The 19,828-nt window shown below is 58.3% G+C and overlaps 1 protein-coding gene across 1 annotated transcript; it reads left to right on the top strand.

Moving 5' to 3' along the window:
• The first annotated feature begins 373 nt into the window (after positions 1–373).
• LBX1 (ladybird homeobox 1) lies at positions 374–1,927 on the top strand. Its single transcript, XM_015536643.2, has 2 exons — positions 374–698; positions 1,407–1,927. The coding sequence occupies exons 1-2, from the start codon at positions 374–376 to the stop codon at positions 1,925–1,927; spliced, it is 846 nt and encodes a 281-aa protein (XP_015392129.2).
• The last annotated feature ends 17,901 nt before the right edge of the window (positions 1,928–19,828 follow it).

Raw genomic sequence — 19,828 nt, 5'->3', positions numbered from 1 at the left:
CAACTGCCGCCGCCAGGACCCGGGGCCAGGAGCCGCCGCGGAGCCACCTGACACCTTTAAATAGCACCGGGGCTGGCGAAACTGGAGCCCCGCGCGGCGCGCCCGGGCTCGGGCCGCGGATTGCTGGAAGCCCCGGCGGCGGCGGCGCCCGCGTCAGCGCCCTCCTCCCGGGGCCCCGTGCGGCTCTGCTCGCCTCTGCCGCTGCGCTAATCGGCCCCGCGCCTGGCCCCGCGCCTAGTCCCGCGCCTGGCCCGGCGCGGCCTCCTTCCCGCCCGCCGCTGCCGCCCACCCGCGCCGCCCGGCGCCCGAGCTGCCCGCGGGCTGGGTCCCCGCGGCCCGAGCCGCCCCGGCCGGGCCCCCAAACGAGGCCGAGATGACTTCCAAGGAGGACGGCAAGGCGGCGCCGGGGGAAGAGCGGCGGCGCAGCCCGCTGGATCACCTGCCGCCGCCCGCCAACTCCAACAAGCCGCTGACTCCGTTCAGCATCGAGGACATCCTCAACAAGCCGTCTGTGCGGAGAAGTTACTCGCTGTGCGGGGCGGCGCACCTGCTGGCGGCGGCGGACAAGCACGCGCCGGGCGGCTTGCCCCTGGCGGGCCGCGCGCTGCTCTCGCAGACCTCGCCGCTGTGCGCGCTGGAGGAGCTCGCCAGCAAGACCTTTAAGGGGCTGGAGGTCAGCGTCCTGCAGGCAGCTGAAGGTAGGCGCCGCCGCTGGGTTCCCTTGCGCCCACAACCCCACGCTCGGCTCCCTGTGCCCCACTCTTTGTGCCCTGTGCCTCTGCCCGCCTCCTCCTGCGCCTGCCGTCAGGGCCCTCCAGCCCAAGCCGCTGCCGCTGGGAGTGGAAAGGAGTGGGACAGGACCCAAACCCAATTTCCTAGGGGCCTCTGGATAGGCCAGAGTCGAGTGACCCAGGAGGGGTGGCGGGAACCCAAGATCTCTCCGCAGTTTGCCTGCTCTGCTTGGCTCCCTCCAGTTCCCGGTGGCCTGGGTGCTCCTTGCCCTGTTCCTGGGTTGGGGAATGGAGAACCTCTCAGCTAGGACCTTTCGGGTAGGGATAGAGTCATAGAGTCCGGCGGTTGGGAAGAGGTGTAAACCAACATTCACACCGCAGTCAGGGCGACCCTGACTGGCTCCGTTGTGCTCTAGCGACCTCGGATCTTTCAAATCAACTCTTAGGTGGGGAGCAGGGACTGAAACAATTTTTTCCTAGAGACTTCCGGTAGACAAGAGTCGGGGGGAAGGAGGTTTGCCAGAGAGGAGGCTTGCCCTAGTCCAGGAGGCCGAATCAAATCCGAGAAGGGAAGTGCAGCAGACTTCAGGCCGATAAGGCCTGGGTGGGGTGAGCGAGAGCCGGGGTGTGGTCTCCTCTCTCCTGGTGCAAGCCTATATTATGGTTTCCTCGCAGGCCGCGACGGGATGACCATCTTTGGGCAGCGACAGACCCCTAAGAAGCGGCGAAAGTCTCGAACAGCCTTCACCAACCACCAGATCTACGAGTTGGAGAAGCGTTTCCTCTACCAGAAGTACCTGTCCCCCGCCGATCGCGACCAAATCGCGCAGCAGCTGGGCCTCACCAACGCTCAGGTCATCACCTGGTTCCAGAATCGGCGCGCCAAGCTCAAGCGGGACCTGGAGGAGATGAAGGCCGACGTGGAGTCCGCCAAGAAACTGGGCCCCAGCGGGCAGATGGACATCGTGGCGCTGGCCGAACTCGAGCAGAACTCGGAGGCCGCGGGCGGCGGTGGTGGCGGCTGCGGCAGGGCCAAGTCTAGGCCTGGCTCTCCGGCGCTCCCTCCAGGCGCCCCGCAGGCCCCGGGCGCCGGGCCCCTGCAGCTCTCGCCCGCCTCCCCGCTCACGGACCAGCCGGCCAGCAGCCAGGACTGCTCAGAGGACGAGGAAGACGAAGAGATCGACGTGGACGATTGAGCGGCGCCCGGGATCTTCCATCGCGCCGGGCCCCTAACGCCCGTCTGCCCGCCGCCTCCCGGACCGCCGAGGGGAGCTGGGACCTCCTCTGCAACTCCCGCCTTCTTCCCTGTCTCCGGCCCGGACTCAGCTCCCGGCAGCCGCCTCCTCCCTCTCGAAGCAATAAACCCGGGCTGGCCGGCCGGGCCGGCCGCCGCGCGCGGCCTCCGCCGCCCCGGGAGCCCTTGCCGTGCAATTCTGTATGGCTCCTGTATAAATATTTAAACCTATATAGCGGGTTCTTCCCACCTCAGCCTGACTTTTTTTTTTCTTTCTTTCTTTCTTTTATTTTTTAAAATCTCGGAGATTTCCATGTTTTCAAAGCTCTCAGGCTGCCGGGTTTGCTGAGGGCGAGGCAGTATCGAGGGTAACGAACACTGAAGCCCGCGGTCCGGAGGAGGGGGCGCGCCCCGACTGTTTTGATTTTTCTCTGCATGTGGCGAATGCACTGGCCCTCTTCCTCCTCGCCTCCCTAGGCCTATTGCAGTTGACTTCTTTTATTTCCATCTGCCCCTTTTCCCCGCGTGGGAAGGGGCTGAGGGGGACAGCCGGGTCCTGACTTGCAAGTTTCAAATCGATCTCTTCTCTCCCTCCACCCCCGTCCCCAGAAGTCTGTTTTCGATGCCGGTTTCTGCCTCCCAATGTCCACTAACGCTATTTTTAAGATTCCTCCTTACCCTCTCTCGGTTTCCTTGGATTGACTGCTGGGGTCCGGGTCTTAGGGACAAAGCAGGGGGAAATCCAACCGATCAACCAACTAAAACAGAACCCAAAGCCCTAGAATTATTTTTTACTCTTTCTAGAATTTTTTTGCATGTGACAGAGACTAAGAGGAGGCCAACCTAAGCCCTCACCCCACCTCCTCCGCAGCTCTGGGTCTGTCTTGCAGGTCTCCAACGCCCCGCTCCTAGCTCCACTTGGCCAGACAAGGGTGACTCGATGAGGGTGGGTCCTGCGTGCCCCTTCCCTGCTCCTGCCCTCTCCTCTCCGGACTGTACCCAAGGCCTCTTTCTCCGATAAATAAAGTCTTTGCCATTTTACTAGAACCGGCGGTGACCGTGTCTGAATGAGTGGGCCCTATTCAGGGAAGCCGCGGCAGGCTCCGTGTCTCGCCGCTGCTCGTTGCCGGCTGCCCAGGCCTTGGAGCTTTGGAGGAGTTTCAGGGCAGGCGCGAGAATAAGGGGCCAGGGGAAAGCAGGAGGCGAAGGCGCCTCTTGCCCGCAAACACGCGACAACTACCAAATTGGGGGTGGGGGCGAGGGAAGCGGGCTTCGCCAGGTCCGGGTAAAAAGTGAGGCATGCGTTGCTGGGGGAAAGTGCGTACACTGGGGGCGCCACGGATGGAAAATTAATTTCTGGGGGGTAAAGGGTGGGTGGGTGGGGGGACTTGCCCTGCGGTTCGTGCATCCCACCCCCACCCCAGGGTATTCTTCCCGCGCTCTGCGGGACGCGGGCTAAGCGTCCGGTGTACTGCAGGTAGAGCTTAGTCGGCAGCAGGGTGCAGCCGGAGGGCTCCAAGTTTGGGTTCCGCCGCCGGAAGGCCTTACCCTTGCGGGAGGGAGGAAAATGAGGCCGAAGGCACCAAGGGCAAGCTGAATTGCGCACACGGGCACAGGGAGATGTGAGCCCGAAGCGTCTGAGAGTTGGGGTGAATTTCTGGTAACATTCACAGATTCTGGGCCCCCCAACTTGGCTGGGGGCAGAGACATCAATCTCCCCAGGACTCTCTGGGGTCCCCGCGCCCCGAGGGCGGCTGGGGCAGGGACGCAGGCGGCTTTCACTTTTCCGGACAGAGCGGGTTTCTCTCTGGGCTTTTGTTGTCGCCGGGCTGGCGAGTGGCCGCTGTCACCAAAGGAGGGTCCCGCCTCCGGGCCGCGCGGCTCTCTTTCTCCGCAAAATTGATGTGAGAAATGCGCATCTGGTCTCGGGCAGGCGATGGGGCCCCGGGGCCTGAGTCGGGAACGTGCGTGTCCAGGAGGAAACTAAGACAGGGAGACACAGAAACAGGAGCACAGAAAGCCACTCCAAAAGCAGAGATAGAAAGTGGAGAGCCACAGAGAAGGCGGGTGGGGAGGGGGGGGGAGGAGGAAGAGAAAGAGGAAAAGCTTCCCACAGAGACAGAGACGGAGAGACGGAGACGGAGAAAAGGGAATGGGAAGGGAATATGGAAGGGAGAGAAGAGAGCGGAGAGAACGAAAGAAGGAAAGAGGCGGCGGGGCAGCCAGGCGGGCGTGCGGCCGGTTCCTCCCGGGCGACATAAATCGCCCTCTCTCAGGATGGATGGGTCTGTAATTCGGAGCGCGGACCATGAAGGCCGGGACGAATGGACCCGGGCGGCCGCTGACAGGCGACAATAGCCGGGCCCAGCCCCCCGCGGCTCCGGGTGCGGGCGCGGCCGCGGCCCTCCGCAGCCCAGAGCGCGCCGGCGCTGGCGACCATATGGTTTTTGAATTTTCTTCACAATTTGTAGACAATTTGATGGATTAGGTCCCCGCGCGCGCCTCCCCGGCACAAAGGCGGCGCGGGGACCGCGGCGCGGCGGTCACCCGGGCATCTGCGCCCGCCGCGCGCACCCCCGCCCCCGCCCGGCCCCCGCCCCGCGCCCGGAGCCCGGGGCCGCCCGCCCAACACGCCCATGAATCCCAATGAAGCGGCCCTGGCACCTCAGGCCGCTCGCTGCTTCGCGGCCCCGGGCCCGGCCCCGCTGGGTCCCTCCGGGCTGGGGGCGGCGGCCCCGGGGCTGAGCCCACCCGAGCTGCGGCGCCCGCGGGGCGCGCAGCTAAGCAGGCGCATCGGGGCTGAGGAGAAACGGGGCCATTTATCCGCCCGTCTAGTTAAAGCGGGTTATTTGTTTGCTTCTCCGGCCTCCCCTCCCCTCCCCTCCCCCTTCCCTCCTCCCCCCTCCTTCCCCTTCTGCCTTTTATTCTTTTGTCTCTAAATGGATTTAATGAGCCTGAAAAACATGACAATTGAATATAACCAAGAAATAAAAAATAACGAGGGAGGAAGGAAGGAGGAAAAGAAAGAGGGAAAGAAGGAAGGGGAAGGATTAATAAAATAAAGGGGGAAATCCTTTCCATTCAGCAAATGCTTATTGTGCGTCTTTTCTGCGCCAGGCCCGCGCTGGGGGCTGGGGAAATGGAAACGAATCGGATCCAGTCCCTGCCCTCAAGGAGCTCCCAGTCTAGCGGACTGGACCCGTCGCACCCCCCTGGCGCCATCAGGAGGGCTGGGCCGAGGGGCAGGGAAGTGCCATTTGCAGAACTCCGGCTCCGGGGGCTCGGGGTGGTGGGGGCTTCTCGGAGGAGGTGGCACTGGACCCAGGCCTTGAAAGATGAGAAGGAATTCGTTGTTTCTATAGGTCAGAAAGAAGGGCGGGCGAAGGAAGGGCCGGACGGTCGTCGGAGGGAAGCGGAGAGAGACACTGGAGCCCTGGGCTGAGCCTTGCCGAGGAGGCCTGGGGAGAGAGCGCGCCGCGCGTTGGGTCCCGCACCAATTTGGGGAGTGAATTCAAGCCCCCCATCAGACTCCTCGGCTCTGCTGGATGCGAAGCCTCCGCGGGGCTGCCAGGGGGCTTCCGGGGCCGTTTTTGGCCAGACTCCGGACGCCGGAGCACCGCGGCCTGCTGTGGTTTCCCGGCCCCCTCTCTCAGGGAGGCGGAGGCCGTGGGCAGGGGCTGAGGGGTCGACCGTAGGCGGGAGCGAAGGGCTGGGGGTCAGGGAGGCCTAGGCTCCGACCCACTGTCTCCTCAGCTCTCCTGGCTCTGACGGGAGCGCTCGGGTGGCCCTGGCCGCGCTTCGGGAGCTCCCGCGGGGACCTGCGATGTGAGAGGGCCTCGAATCCCAGCGCGACCCTGGGCCTTTCACCGGCCGCCGGCCTGGCCTGCCTCGGGGGCGGCCGCTGTGCTGTGTGCACGGGCTGCGTGCGCTCCGAGGGCGCGGGCCGCGCGCGTTCCGTGGCATTCCCCGCGTGTGAGTGTACGTGCGAGTGTGGTGCAATGGCCTGAGGGGCTCGGGGCCCTGCGCCCATTCTCGGGGCGAGACTCGTTAAGGCTCGGGACCCTCTGTGCCGCCCGCCTGTAGCCAGAGGTCCTTGACCGCCTGGGGCCGTGACAAGCAGGTTCCCCGAGGACCCTGGCCTCTCTGCAGACCCACTTTCGGTTCCCGGCCGCGCAGGGAAAGCGGCCTGGCTCTGCCTCTTCCTTCCCTATTCGGTCCGGGGCCCGGGCTCGGCTTGCCGAGTTCCAGGATGCGGGCGGTCTCTGCTCTCCGGCCCGGGCCCCACCGCGCGAGCCGGCTGCCTCGGCTTTCCCCGCTCCGCCTTCCCGGGCCTTGCCCGGCGGCCGGCGCCGGGTGAGGCCGGGAGGCGCAGTTCCTTATTTTACGAGGTGTCGGGCCGGTGTCAGACGCAGCTCCGATAAGTAATACTCCAGTCTGAGGGACCAGAACGTGGTAATTAATCCCAAAGACTTAAGTGTATTTTAGTTCAGGAGAAAAAAAATCACTAATTCAATCGTCCGGAAAATTGAAGTTTGATGCATGAGTCCCCCCTGAAAGGGACGGGCTGGGGCCGCGCGCCTCCCCTCCGCCCCTGCCGGTCGCTCCGGGGACCCCCTCCTCCCCATTCTTCTGAGCCTCCAGGTCCAGGGAAGTCCACTCCCCCTGTCCTGCGTGTTCTCGGCCACCCAAACCCAGGGGCACTGTGGCTTTGCTCCCTAGCCTCAACAACCAGCCCCTCTTTCTTGGAGCCCAGAAGGTGGTTTGTGCGGAGACTACAGATGTTCCCCCAAACACGGACACCAGGGAAGGGGCATAAGAGAGCCTGGGAGGTGAGGGTGTGACTAGATAAAGGGCCCAGAGCGGTCGCGGTCAGGCGCAGCAGGGCACCTGGAACCTGAGAAGAGTGCGGTCCTGGGGGCCAGCAGGTAGGAGGCTGCTGTTGGAAGGCAAGGCAGAGAAGCACATTTGGCTGGCTGCCAGGCGATGTGAGTGGGGACTAGACGTGCTAGGTGCAGGGTGCTGGTGGTTGGAATGTAGAACCGTGTGTGGTTGAGTCGTGTGGGAAATGGGTGCATCCCTAAACCGCCTGTGCACGACAAGACATCCCGGATGCCGGTCAGCAGGCCTGGGGGAACTGCAGCCTGACCCTGAGAGGGTCCACAGGCCACATGTCCCAAAGGAGTGGCTCCTGGGACTGGAATGGAGGAAGGTGGGGGCTCCTGGTGCACGCTGAGGAGTGGCGAGCGATTCGCTGGAGGGAGCTACCACCTTGCACTCACAATCCAGGGCTGCCATCAGCAAATCACCTTTTCTCCTCCTGGCAGTGGCCGGTCCTAGGAGAGACCAGGGGCTGAGGGTGCGTGTGTGCGTGTGTGTGTGTGTGTGTGTGTGCAGCGAGTTTCACAGGCATCAACAGTGTCTGCCGATGAGTGTGTCAGAGAGTGTGTGCAACTGAGACTGGGCATGTGCGGCTGATCGATGGAAACAGAGCATGTGCAGCTGGGGGCGACTGGGGGTGTGCGGCTGTGTTCGTGTAACCAATTGTTGCAAACTAGTGTGTGCAACTAGGTGTGACTAAGTTTGTGCGATGGGGAGGAGAGAAGTCAAGCTGTCACTGGGGTGGGTGTGACCAGCAGGTGAGTGATGCTCCAGGGTGCGTGACACGTGCTGGGAGCCGGTGGGAGCAGATAACCGGGAGAATGAACATCGATGTGGAGCTGAAGCTACAGACCGACGACCAGAATCCTAGCTCCAGACAGCTTGACCAGCCTGGCTCCTCGATTTTACACTGACAATGCGGGGCGGGGGGCGGGGGGGCGGTTGGAGAGACGAACACATGGCCTGAAGGGAGGGGGGCGCAGGAGGGGAGTGAGCGGAAGGTGAGATGGAGAACCTTAGCCTGGGCATGAGTCTACTCTGAAGGCAGCTGAGGTCAGTGAATAAACACGATGTGGGCACGGACTCTGCTTGTTTGAGAACACGTTGGGGTGGGGCTTGTCCTCTGCTTCGCTGTTGGGTAAAGGCCAGGCTGTCCTGCCTGCCCCTTCCTTCTCAAGTTGGGCCCCAGCCTGAACCTTTGTCTCTAGAGTGATCCGCAGACCCACCTTTGGCTCTACCAGTTCCAGGACTCCCTTGAAGGCCCAGCTTCCCCCAGCTCACTCAAGGGAAGTCCCCCCTCCCCGTGGGACTCAGCTCTGCCCTAACTGGGGAGAGTACCCAATGGCAATATGCACGCGGGTGCTTGGTGGCTCCGCAATGCTGCCAGCAGTGTTGGGGGTGACTGAGTCCTGCCCGCTTTGCTTTGCAATCTGGTTTGTGTTCTGTGTGAGTGTGTGCAGGGATTGCTGAGCGCTGGTGTGTGCACGTGGACGAGCGCGGCCTTCCCCGCGGAGAGCTGGAGGCAGCTAGCTGTCTGTGAGCTGGGGTGGGCTCAGTGGGGAAGGGAGATTAGTTACCTTTGAGTATCGTGGGACCCGTGTGGTTTTAGTGATCAGCATGTGTATATAGAGGTTTGAGATGAGTTTTTATCACACGTGGATGTGGCATCTGAATATATGAGTTAGAGGTGTTCCTAACTGGGTGTCTGTGCCCCTGCCCCAACCCGATTCAGGGGCCTGAGTCAGAAGCAGTGGGTCCAGGGCTCTGTGGAGAGGGATCCAGGTCTGGGAGTCCCTTCCACCAAGAAATGGAGGCCTTCATTTGCCCTTCCTTACCCCCACCTTCCCACCCCCACCCCACACAGGCTGGAATAGGGGCCAGAGTGAGGAAGAGGTGACCCCTCCCATCTCTCAGAGACTGCTCAAGGTGAAGTGCTAGGTCCCCACAGGGATGATTCCCCCCCACCCCCCAGCCTGATGTCTGTGATAGGGCCTATTGATCTGGCTGCCTGAAGCCCCGCTGGGACCACGTGCCCGCGTACAGATAAAGGGCAGACTCAGCTAGGCTCTCACACACCACGCACGGCCAATCCAGAGCACACACAACAGTTGAACGGATAAACCTTTGCTGTTAAACAGATACACAATCCCCACTGTTACATACACAATACAGACACAGTGACAGAAGCACAGCCCACAGTCACCACAAGCACACAATGCACACGCTTCCAGACATTCGATGCAACCACAGGCGTGGGTAGGGAGGTGGCTGCTTTAGGCGACTTTGGGGGAAGTGCTGCAAGTGTTCTGATGTTCAGAGGGGCTCCCGGCAGCGGCCGAGGGCAGCAAATAGCAGACCAGGGTGGCGGGGCAGGGAGGCTCCGGCCGTCTGGGGGAGCTCCCAGCCCTTGGCCCAGGAAAAAAACCAAGTCCCCAACCACCTTACAAATGCAATCAAAGCTGCCTGCCACCTACCCGCCCTGCACAATGGCTCTGGCTGGAGTCGTTATCATTTTTGTTAACTTTTTATCGACTGTTTGCTAGATGGCGTGTCAGTAAAGTGTATGATTTGAGATGAAAAATTAGGCAGATTAACCTGAGGGGAGAGCCTGATTGATTACTAAATAGGATCAATTTGAAAGTTTTAGTCCTGGCGTTTCTGCAGAGCCTCTTAATACTTCAAACTTCAATTTTACGGGCGATTGAACTAAGCATGTTTCTGACAAAATTGATATATGTATTAATTTGCTTTAACTGGTGATTAATTACTCTCCACTGAAAGAATTATATGGAGCTGTTTGCCTGCGATTTGCATATTAATCAAATTCTAGTTGATAATTCCGCTGGTGGGGGGGTCGGGGGCGGGGTGTGGGGCACAAGGGTGTGAAGGGGTGTTTGCTCGTGTGCCGGTGTGTGCGCCTGTGTATGTGGGGGGGGGCTCCCCACCCCCCCTTTGCTCGCTCCCTGCTTAGCTGCCAGTTTAGTGCATTAAAACCAAAGATGCAGAACGAGTTTGCCCGGCTATTTGGCGGGAGCAGAAATTGCCTGTCCGGTTTTATGATCTGCTCAGCCTGAGCAGCCGGGTCCTTAATGTCCCCTGTCAAAGTGTCCGCGATTTAAAGGGAAAACGGCCCCCGCTTTAGCGTCGCGCTGGCCTGACAACGGGCGAGGCAGGGACGAGCACCCTCTTAAATAACTCCCCTTCCAGAAGGACTGTGGTTTCCGGACAGCACCCCAGCTCTGGGGACCCTCGGAAACCTAGCCGTGTCCTTGGAGAGGTCCCAGTTCTTGTGATGTTCTAGCCATGAAGCGCCCCCCACCAACACTCCATACACGGGGGGGCGGGGGCGGGGGTGGCATGCAGGCACAGCAGAGACCTAGAGACACGGTTGAACACTGTCACTTGGGCTGACGGGCAGGAAGCCACCCTCTTAGACACGTGCAAACACAGCTACCCAGTCACACTCCCCTTCACTTAGACCCCTGCTCTTGGGCCTGTCTGTAGACACACTCAGCTACCCACACACACACTCAGACCCACAAAACTGCACTCAGGCAGGGAGCACACATAGGCACCCAAGTCACGTCCACACGGCCTTTCAGGCACACGTGGTCACGCGCACTCAGACACACGCACATTTTCAGATGCACACGCAGACCTCATCCCCACACACACCCAGGCAGGGAGGCCCTCTCGCATGGGAATTCGCAGCAGGGCACACGTCAAATGTCAGCTCACACCCTGCCTGGCACACACAGTGCCCACAGCCCCCTCCAAGTCCCCTTGCCCGGCCAGACTCTTTAAGCTAAAGGGGGTGGCGCCACTGAATCAACTTTTCCCATCTCTGGATTCAAAGGGTAGGAGTGTAATTAAAACCAGATAATTAATGAGACAATATTCCTCCAGCTACATCTTTAATGAACAAACCCCTTCAGGGCAGCCTCTTCTTCTAGGCTCATTAAAGAGAAGAAAGTTGGGCGGCTCGCGGACTTCCCAGCGCGTTAATAACGAACCCGGAGTGGGTGCCTCGGCCGGGAGCGCGGGAGCCACGGCCGGCCGTGAGCCCTGGCTCGGGTCCTCCCACCACCACCTTGTACCTCTGCCTGTCCCCACTCCCACCCTCCACTCTCCACCGCCTCCTGGTCCCACCATCCCGGCCGCCCTCCCGCGGTCCCCAAAGCCGCTGTTCAGTGACCCCCTGCTCTGCCTGACCTCTCTCTCTGGCGGTCTCGCCAGCGGTAGGCAACCTGCGCTCAGACGCCACGGGGCGTCGGGCCACCCAGTTTCCCTCCTGCGGCGCGCTGAGCGCTCCAGGCTCTCCGGCTGGGTAGGGATGGCTCTGTACAAGGGAAATCCAGGCAAGGTAGGGGCCCGAGTGTCCTCCGAACTGCCCTACCGGATCCACTTATGATTGGCATTTGGGCCACGGTCCTGGGAACGCGGGGCGGGGGTGGAGGTGGGGGGTGGGGAGTAGGGCTAGAGATCACTTCATTTTCCACGCGCGCCCTCGCTCACTCTCAGGAACGCGCACTGGCAATCACATGCATGTGCACTCGCGTGCACGAGAGCGTGCATATACAGACACGCCCTCTTGCCTCCGGCACCCAGGTCCAGAAGGCTCCGGTCCAGACCGGCGCGGGCCCGGGGCGGCCGGGGAGAGCCTGGCTTGGACCTTCCCCCCGCCGCGTGAGGTCGCCCTTGCGTCATTCGTCTCCAGGGTGGGAATCTTCGCTTGGCACGCAGCCTCCGGGGCCTGAAGCGGACAGCTCCGCCAGAAGAACCAGAAGCGGACGGCCTAATGGGGGCCCAGGGCCCGGGGAGCCCTAGTCAGACCCAGGCGGAGGCGGTAGCTCTGGCAGCGGCTTTGGCGGAGGCGCCTGTGTTCGCCTGAGCTGGCTTTTAGGGATGAGTTATGTGGCAATGAGCGAAGTAAATCTGCATGCGCAAAAGATGCTAATTACTCTTAATAGCCTACCCAGACGCCCCGAGACTGGAAACCCAGAAACGTAAATCTGCTCCCGATAAATATTTTTAATTGTGAGATTTCCTGGAAAGATGACTTTGGGTGCGCGGGCCGAGGCATTTGGTTTTGGAGGGAGGGAAATGGCCCCCACTCCGGAAGCCGGGTCCGGAGTCAGGGCCCCGCGCAGGGGCGCCAGGCGCGGGCCGAGCGACCTGAGCCCGGCTGGCCGGCGCTGGGTAAAGTTAGTGATGTATCGCATTAATTACCAGTGTGAGCTGCAAATGGTTCGAGGCCCAGGGAAAATTAATGGGAATCCAAATTCTAATTATGTAGCTGTTGTTAAAGAGTTTAACTAGATAGTCACGGAGAAAATTGGATTATGCATAGAAATATGCAGCCAGCGCGCGCGGTCCGGGGGATGGGTCCGGGGACTGTCAGGCCACCTCCCTGTCCTGGAGGACACTCCTCCCCTCAAAGGAAGGAAAAGATCCACCCCCGCCCCAGAGTATAAATAAAGATGCCCCGTCTTGCGATGGCAGTGGCAGGGTGGGTCTCAGGATGGGAGGAGAGGCCGAAGCTTGCGGAGCCGCGCGCTTGGATTCGGGGTCGGTGTGGAGGTCCGGGGTTCCTGGGTCTCTTGGTCTGGGTAAGCGTTTGTGCCCATTTCTCAGGTTGCCTCCGGGTCTCAGCGAATCTACCCTGCACCTCTTTCTGATAATCATATAATTACATCTGGGCTCTGTGGACTTAAATTTTTTCCCACTGTCAGTTTAAAGATATAGCCACCAACCGGAAGCCCAATTACACCCGATGCCTCGTCATTCACTTTATTAAGGACCCTGGATATGTTTCCATTTTCGCAGGAAATGAGGTCTGATCAAGCAGCACTAATACCTCGGGCCTCGGGAAGGGGGCGGGGACTCTCGGGGGCGGGCTCCAATCCCCCAGAGGCCCGGCTGCGGGTGGCGCCTAAGCTTCGAGAAGGGTGGGGCACCTTGGGTCGGCAGACTCCCAATCCTCCACTTCTCCCAGTTTCTCCCAATTTTCCCCAGGACCCTGATTCACTCTGTCGCGGGCCACCTACCCCGCAGGCCCACACTCTCCGGCATACCAGCGCGCGGGGCCTAGAGCCCCCGCCACGCTGGCGCTGTTTGGGGCAGGGGGCGAGGGCCTGTGGGGTTGAGGGGACATTGCAGCCCCCAAAGGGAGAAATAGCGTCGTTTCAAGCCCACCTACCCCTTCCCAGGAGCTTGACAACCTCCGAGGACGCTGCTAAGGCCTATGGAGCCGGGCAGGTGGGCCTGGACGGCAGGCGAAAAACGCCTCTCCATACCAGTCCTCTCCCCTTTCGGTCGCCGCTTCCAGATTTCTATCTCCCTTTCGACAAGATCGGAACCTCTCCCCGCCACCCCCTACTTTAGAAGGGGAAGCCGGTGGGTCCGGATCTCACCGAGGAGCTCCAGTTCGCCAAGCCAGACCGAGCTCCACGCTTAGCGGATTCTAGCGCCCCTCATCGGACCTGGATTTCCTAGAGGGATAGGATTAACGCTTGTGCTGCTGGCGGCGCGGGCACTGGGTCTCTCCAAGTCTTCCCTTCCCTCCACACAGGCTCCCAACTGAAATCGTTAGATGAGGAGTTGGTTAGAGACGGGACCTCTGGGCCAAACATCAGGAGACCGGGATGGTCTGGAGGGAGGACCCCACAAGTTTGGGGCATCAGAATCTCAATAATTTTCAGGCGGCGGTGAGAAGCCAGATTAGGGCCGGATGGATCAGTCAGGGAAGGCAGCAGGCAGAGAAAGACGCATGGCCCCGGGGGTGTCCCCCGAGACAAATCCTGACCTGGGAAGTGGGTCTGAGTCACATGCGTTTAGAGCCCATCTCCCATTACTCCTGGGTTCTGAGGCGGTTGGGGGGGTGAGTTTCTCAAAGCTTCGGGCCAGCTTCCTGGTGTCAGCAGAGCACATCCTAAGGGAGAGCAAAGGAAGGGAGGGAGGCCAAAGATTGGGAGATTACACCCCACTCCACCCTCGTGGCATGGGGTGAAGTCTGGAAGGCCCAGAGCAGGAGGAGATACACAGACCCACACATCCCCGTGGAAAAGCACATGGACAGCCATGAGTATTCTCTTGGATTTCTTATTCCTAGGCTGAATTCGGATTCTAAGACCCCGAATTCTCCCCCCTCCCCTGAAATCCGGAGAGGCAGGTGGGCCAATAACAGACTAAAAGACCGGGGATCCTTCACCCCTTTCCAGCTCCTGGGGAAGGTCTGGGGGATCCTTCCTCTGCCTTCACCAATGCGAGCAATGCCTTCTGCACCGTCTTCTCGCCCCTTCCAGGCCTCCTGGGAACCCTGGCTGCTCCTTAGGACCCCAAGTACCCAAGCGGTCCCTAGTTTCAATGAGGAGGGTCCTTGTATAGCAACTGCCGCCTTCCGGCAGCCCTCGTGGGGTCTCCGAGCCAGCCCCTTCCACCTGAGCCACTCTTCAAAAAGCCTGCACTTCTCTATGATGCGGGCTTCGAGCGCCACCTAGTGGCGTTTGTGGAGACTCACAACAGCAGCGCGAGCCCTCCTGCCACCTCTTCCTCCCCTACTCCTCCTAGAAGCCCAACGCCTATACCACTGTCACACCACAAGCCCTTACGTTAGCACGCTTCACCTCCACTTCATGGCACTAAGCCATTAGGAGAAAGCCACGGCAAGGAAGAGCAGGGGTATGCCTGGGGAGCCCCCTGGAAACCCGCAGATGCTGGAGACGATGCTCTTTCAAGGGATTGGGTGCGAGATGGGGCTGAGAAAGGGGCCACCTCATGTCTCCGCTGGTTAGGGGCGGGAGAACAAAAAAGGGCCCTCCTTGTGACATCGCAGACGGACGCTCCTTTTGGGTGAGTGCCTAAAGGGAAAGTTATGAGTCCCTAGTCCCATCCCTATTACTCAAGCTGGGCCCGCCTCTGCAAGCACTCATCCGGTCACTAGAAGCACATTACCAGAACCCTCCTGGCTCTTGAGGTTCTGGTAACCGCCTCTTCGCTGGAAAGGTTAGGCAAGAGCTCCCTCTGCTGTCCATTGCTTGGCACTGCTGCAGGCTGCCCTACGTGAGGGCTGCAAAATTCAGACCCGAAGCAGGATCAGCTTCTGGGATGCTGATCTGATCTGCCAGCGGTCATCTTAGCTATCCCTCTGCCTCCAGGAAGGATATCCCTTCCCAAGATGGGCAGAAGAGGCTTCTCTGGTCTTCATTGGTTTTCACAGGGATAAAGGACTCAGTCTTGCTGAGTTCCACCCCTACTGTTAGTTCTGTGCTAATCTTCCCTCCTCCCATTCTGCTGCCGGGCCAGCTGCCCTCCATGCCTGGAAAGTTAGAAGTTTCTTCCTCTACAGTATGATCCTTAAGCCTTACAGGTGGGGCCGTGTTCCCTCATGAGCACTGTACAGATGGTAAGGTCAGGGGAGGAGAGTGCCAACCGTTTCTGGGTGATAGCCAGCCATTCCCTGGCAGAGAGCCCCCATGAGGGTGCTTCGAATGCCTGACACACGCTGATTCCCTGATGGACCAAATATCCCCTCACACTGACACAGTTTACCACCATCTATTGGCACTGGACCTCCTGACCCTGGCACAGCCACACTCTGGCACAGGATGCCCCACACCCTAGCACAGACACCTCTCCTGAGTTCTCCCATCACAGAACATTTTCCAATCCTACACAACTAGAAGAAGGAAGGATCAGAGTGGGCAGGAACCCTAGGCATGTGTGGAAGCAGGTGTGGGACAAGGCCGTCTGTGAAGGTCCCTCTGAGTATTTAACCTCGATTTTGGGGAGGTGCCTGGGTGGCTCAATCACTTAAGCATCGGACTTCAGCTCGGGTCATGACCTCATGGTCCATGAGTTTGAGCCCCGTATCAGGCTCTGTGCTAACAGCTCAGAGCCTGGAGCCTGCTTCAGATAAGCCTGTGTTTTGTTTTGTCTTAAAAAACAAGTTTCCCCCAGGCTGGTGAACTTCACATGTAGCTACTTTGTTAATATTGAAACCACTAGGTAAACCCATTTCCTTTATGGGAAGGGTAAGGGTGTGACTGTCCAAAGAGATCAGTTATGTTTCTTCGGTGGGAGAGGTGGACTGGGAAAAAACAGTGGAAGCAGTCTCGGAGAAACCCCAAAGGAGGGGGCTGTCTCCCCTGGCCTGGGAGACTTTACTGGACCGATTAACACCCTACACCTGGTGCTGAAGTTCTTGACTAACAGCCGGCACTTGGACTGAAATGTGCCTTTTACAAAGCTCCTTTCGGGCACATTAGGCTCATCTGGCCCTCACTGCAAACTGAGGCAGAGATTACTGTCCCCAACTCACAGATGAGGAAAGGCAGCGGAATGAAGTGATTTGCCCAAGTCCCACAGCTAGGAAGTTACAGGCTTAAACCAAGGATGGCGTGTTCCTGATGACAGGCTTGATTTCCTCACCTGTCGGCCATTCTAGGAGGAGTGCGTAGGATGGAGACACGTTCCGCACTGCTCACAGATTAGGGCCCTTAAGAATCTGGGCAAGAGGTAAAGAGGGAGCGGACTGCCACATCAAAGGGAAGAGCCTACTCCCAGGGATTCCAGTGGCTCTGGAGTTGGGTCCTGAAATCTGCATTTTCTCAGGCTCAGATTAGCCACCCCTCCCCTGCTGTCTCCTCCTCCTAGACCTGTGTGGAGGAGAAGGGGACACGGAGTATCCTAGACGTAAGTGCAGTGACTCCAAGGGCCCCAAGATGCCCACACTTGAAGGAGGTGGAGGCACTGCCCCCTGCATGGGAACTACTGAAGACCTCAATACAGGAAAGAAGGAAAAGAATGAAAAAGGCCAGAAGACTCCCTTTCACCTCTTTACCCATCTAAGCCTTGGGTTTAAAGATGGTCATTTTCTTGCGCTACCTAGAGTAAGTGGAAATTCCCAGTATTGTGACTTACTCTGATCGGTGTCCAGATGGGGAGTCCCGCTTTTTGGACATGGCGGGTGGGCAGGGGGAGGCCTGGATCAGAGCTCTGAGAGACGATACACAATCACAAAGCATCACCTCAGATGAAAGGTTGTCACCAGATTTCACATCACAGGGGAAACGTCAAAGCCCTGTGTCCATTCTTCTGTCACATACACAGACCCACATTGCCCTCCCTCTCTCTAAGGACAATCCCCAAAATCAAGGTTAAAAATTTTTTAAATGTTTATTTATTTTTGAGAGACACAGAGAGAGCAAGCAGGGAGGAGCAGAGAGAGAGAGGGAGACACAGAATCCACAGCAGGCTCCAGGCTCTGAGCTGTCAGCACAGAGCCCGATGTAGGGCTCAAACTCGTGAACCATGAGATCATGACCTGAGCTGAAGTCGGACGCTTAACTGACTGAGCCACCCAGACACCCCCCAGATTCATGAGTTTCAAGGGGAGGGGTCCTGACTGGTATATTTTCATCTTGGTCTCCAGGCAATTCCTTTGTCACTGAGACCCTCTGCCTTAGAACATCCAGTGTTATTAATGATAAGCAGGCAGTAAGGCCCTACCAGAAAAGCTCCGCCAGAGGTTTCCTGTCTCTGGTTTCTTCTAAGGCAGAGGCTGACATTGGGGTAGAGAGTAGTGAGCTGGGCAGATGAGGGGGACAATAACCTACAAGGGCATTGACTTAGAATGACAGGAGGCAGGTCTAAGGGAAAGAGCAGGGCTTTGAGGTGTGAGGCTGGAGAGCATTGCAGGGGTCTCGCTCATGCTAGCCTTGTAATCTGGGCCATGTTCCTTGACCTGTTTAAGCCCCAGTTTCTTCATCTGTAAAATGGGGATGACATTGAGACCTGTTCTGTTGCAGAGTGGTCACAAGCAGCCATGGTTTCTAGGGAGGGGGTTACATCTTCACAGACAGATATGTGCACACGTATGAAGGGATGAGATCAGAACACGCATTCTGTTCTGAAATGTGCTTTTTTCATCTAATGATAGATGTTGGATATCTTTCCATGGCGATATCCTGGTGATACCTTGTAAACTGTAAACTGCCGAACTATTGAAAAGCTAGTTGATTTAAATAACAGACACAACACTACCCTTTGGAGAGTGTTGAGGGGCCGTGTCCTTATTGGGGTGTAGTGTGTGGGTACCCAAGTCTATGAGATGATATGTTGGAGGAAGGGGAGGTGTGGTGAGTATGCATGGATGCTTTAAGAGCTAGTGATGGGGATTTTTCTGATTTTTAATAATACACAGTCTGCAGTGGAAAGGAGGGACCCTATTTAGGAGCCTTTGGCCTTTAGAGAGCTACACCCAGGAGTCCACCTCCTTGGCCACTGGTCTTCAAGGGGCTCACACTTGGGACTTCGGCAAGGGGGAGGCCCATGTTCACCTCTGGGGTGGCACAGAGGGTATATTAAGGGATATCTAAGCTGCTGGAACAAACGGGCCCCCCCAGCACAGAGGCTAAGCGGGATCGATGTCGATTATTCATCACATAAGAGTGCAGAGTGTAGACGTCTCTTCTGTATGCTGTGATAATTAAGAGCAGACCCTGGAACCAGGTTGCCTGGGCTCAAACCCTGCCCGTTGGGACCTGACAGAAGTTTCTCAACCTCTCTGTCTCAGGTTCCTCATCTGTAAAGTTGGAGTGATAATAATGACATCGTAATCCTACCTCATAGGATTGTTTGTGCAAATTAAATGAGTTAAGTCCCCCCGAGATTTACTTATTGAGCGCCCATTATGTGTTAGTCACTGAGGCCATGGTAGCTCCCATCAGTGGGGTCAGATTGGCTGCTCTAGCTCCTTCCATCATGTCTGCCCCCCAGTCAGTGGGAAGAAGGAAAGGGCAAGAGGAGCACATACCCATTCCTTTTAAGGTCATGGCGTAGAAGTGGCCTACACCTGACCTCTTGATGGCCATTGGTCACAATTTAGTTGCATAGCCTCACCTAAGCTGCAGGAGAGGCTGGGAAGTACGATCTTCAGCTGTGTGATCATATATACGCCAGCTAAAACTCAGGTGTGCTAAAGAAGGAGGGAGCGAGCAGATACTGGTAGAAAACTAGCAGTTCCTTCTCTGGTTCTAGGGGCAGCTGCATCTTACATACAGCCCTGAGGGCAACAGTGATGGAGGGAAGAGTGGGTGATGGAGGGAAGAGTGGGAGGGAGCCTGAGGGAGAAAAGCGATAGAAGGATCACAAGAAGGGAGGTGGTGACGGGAGGGGAGAAACCAAGACTGGGGCCGGCAGCTTGTGGCCAGGATCTGGGGTCCGGGAGATGTCGTGGGTCCGTGGACCATTTTTATGCATTTGGATCTTGTCTATTTCCTGCCATGCCCTCGGGGTTCTGAGTAAAGGTCTGTGAAGACCCGTGGGAGAAAGGGTGCGTTATTTTGTGTGCTAGCCTGAGCCCAAGAGGAAGAAGACCGGGAGTGTGCTGGTGGGGGTGCTGGTGGAGTCCTGAGCAGTGAGAAGGGAATCAGCCACGGGCCAGAAAGAAGTGGCCCGGGGTTTTTATGCCAACCAGGGCAATGCACTGAGATACCTGAGGATCCAGGAGAAGCAGCTGACAGGGATGCTCCAGCTGGGTGTGTCTGTGCTCTGACCTGGGGGACAGTGCACAGGGCAGCTGTGGGTGGCCACTGATGGTGTTGGGAACTTGAAGGCAGAGGGACTGCGTGAGGACACTGAAAACTAGGGACCTTCGCCATCCCCACCGTCTCACCCTGTTGTCCAGCTGTGTTCTGCTAGTACTTCTAAGCTTACAGAAGCTTCTAGACCCAGCATTCTTACCCAGCACCCCGTTTCCCCTGCAAGTGCAGACAGTTGCGTGAGCGCGTGCTTAAGTATATTTCTGAGTGGTGATGATATCGAGTGCTTTTCTCAGATTCCTAAAGAGTCTGTGACCGTATGGAAGTTAATCGCATCAATTTCCTTCTCTTTTCCTCATCTCTGCTATGAGGAAACCACCTCGATTAGATTCTGAAGCTCCTGTGACTGCATATATGTTTGTGTGAGTTAAGTTTGAAGACCA

The sequence above is a fragment of the Panthera tigris genome, chromosome D2 (genome assembly GCF_018350195.1).
Source record: "Panthera tigris isolate Pti1 chromosome D2, P.tigris_Pti1_mat1.1, whole genome shotgun sequence".
Classification (NCBI taxonomy): Eukaryota; Metazoa; Chordata; class Mammalia; order Carnivora; family Felidae; genus Panthera; species Panthera tigris.
This window is presented reverse-complemented; position numbering and strand designations above follow the sequence as displayed.

What these genes read in the sequence shown, in the direction of transcription:
- LBX1 (XM_015536643.2), top strand. Translation starts at nt 374, where the DNA reads ATGACTTCCAAGGAGGACGGCAAGGCGGCGCCGGGGGAAGAGCGGCGG. An exon ending in CGTCCTGCAGGCAGCTGAAG is followed by an intron (nt 699 to 1,406) that starts GTAGGCGCCGCC and finishes GTTTCCTCGCAG; the next exon opens with GCCGCGACGGGATGACCATC.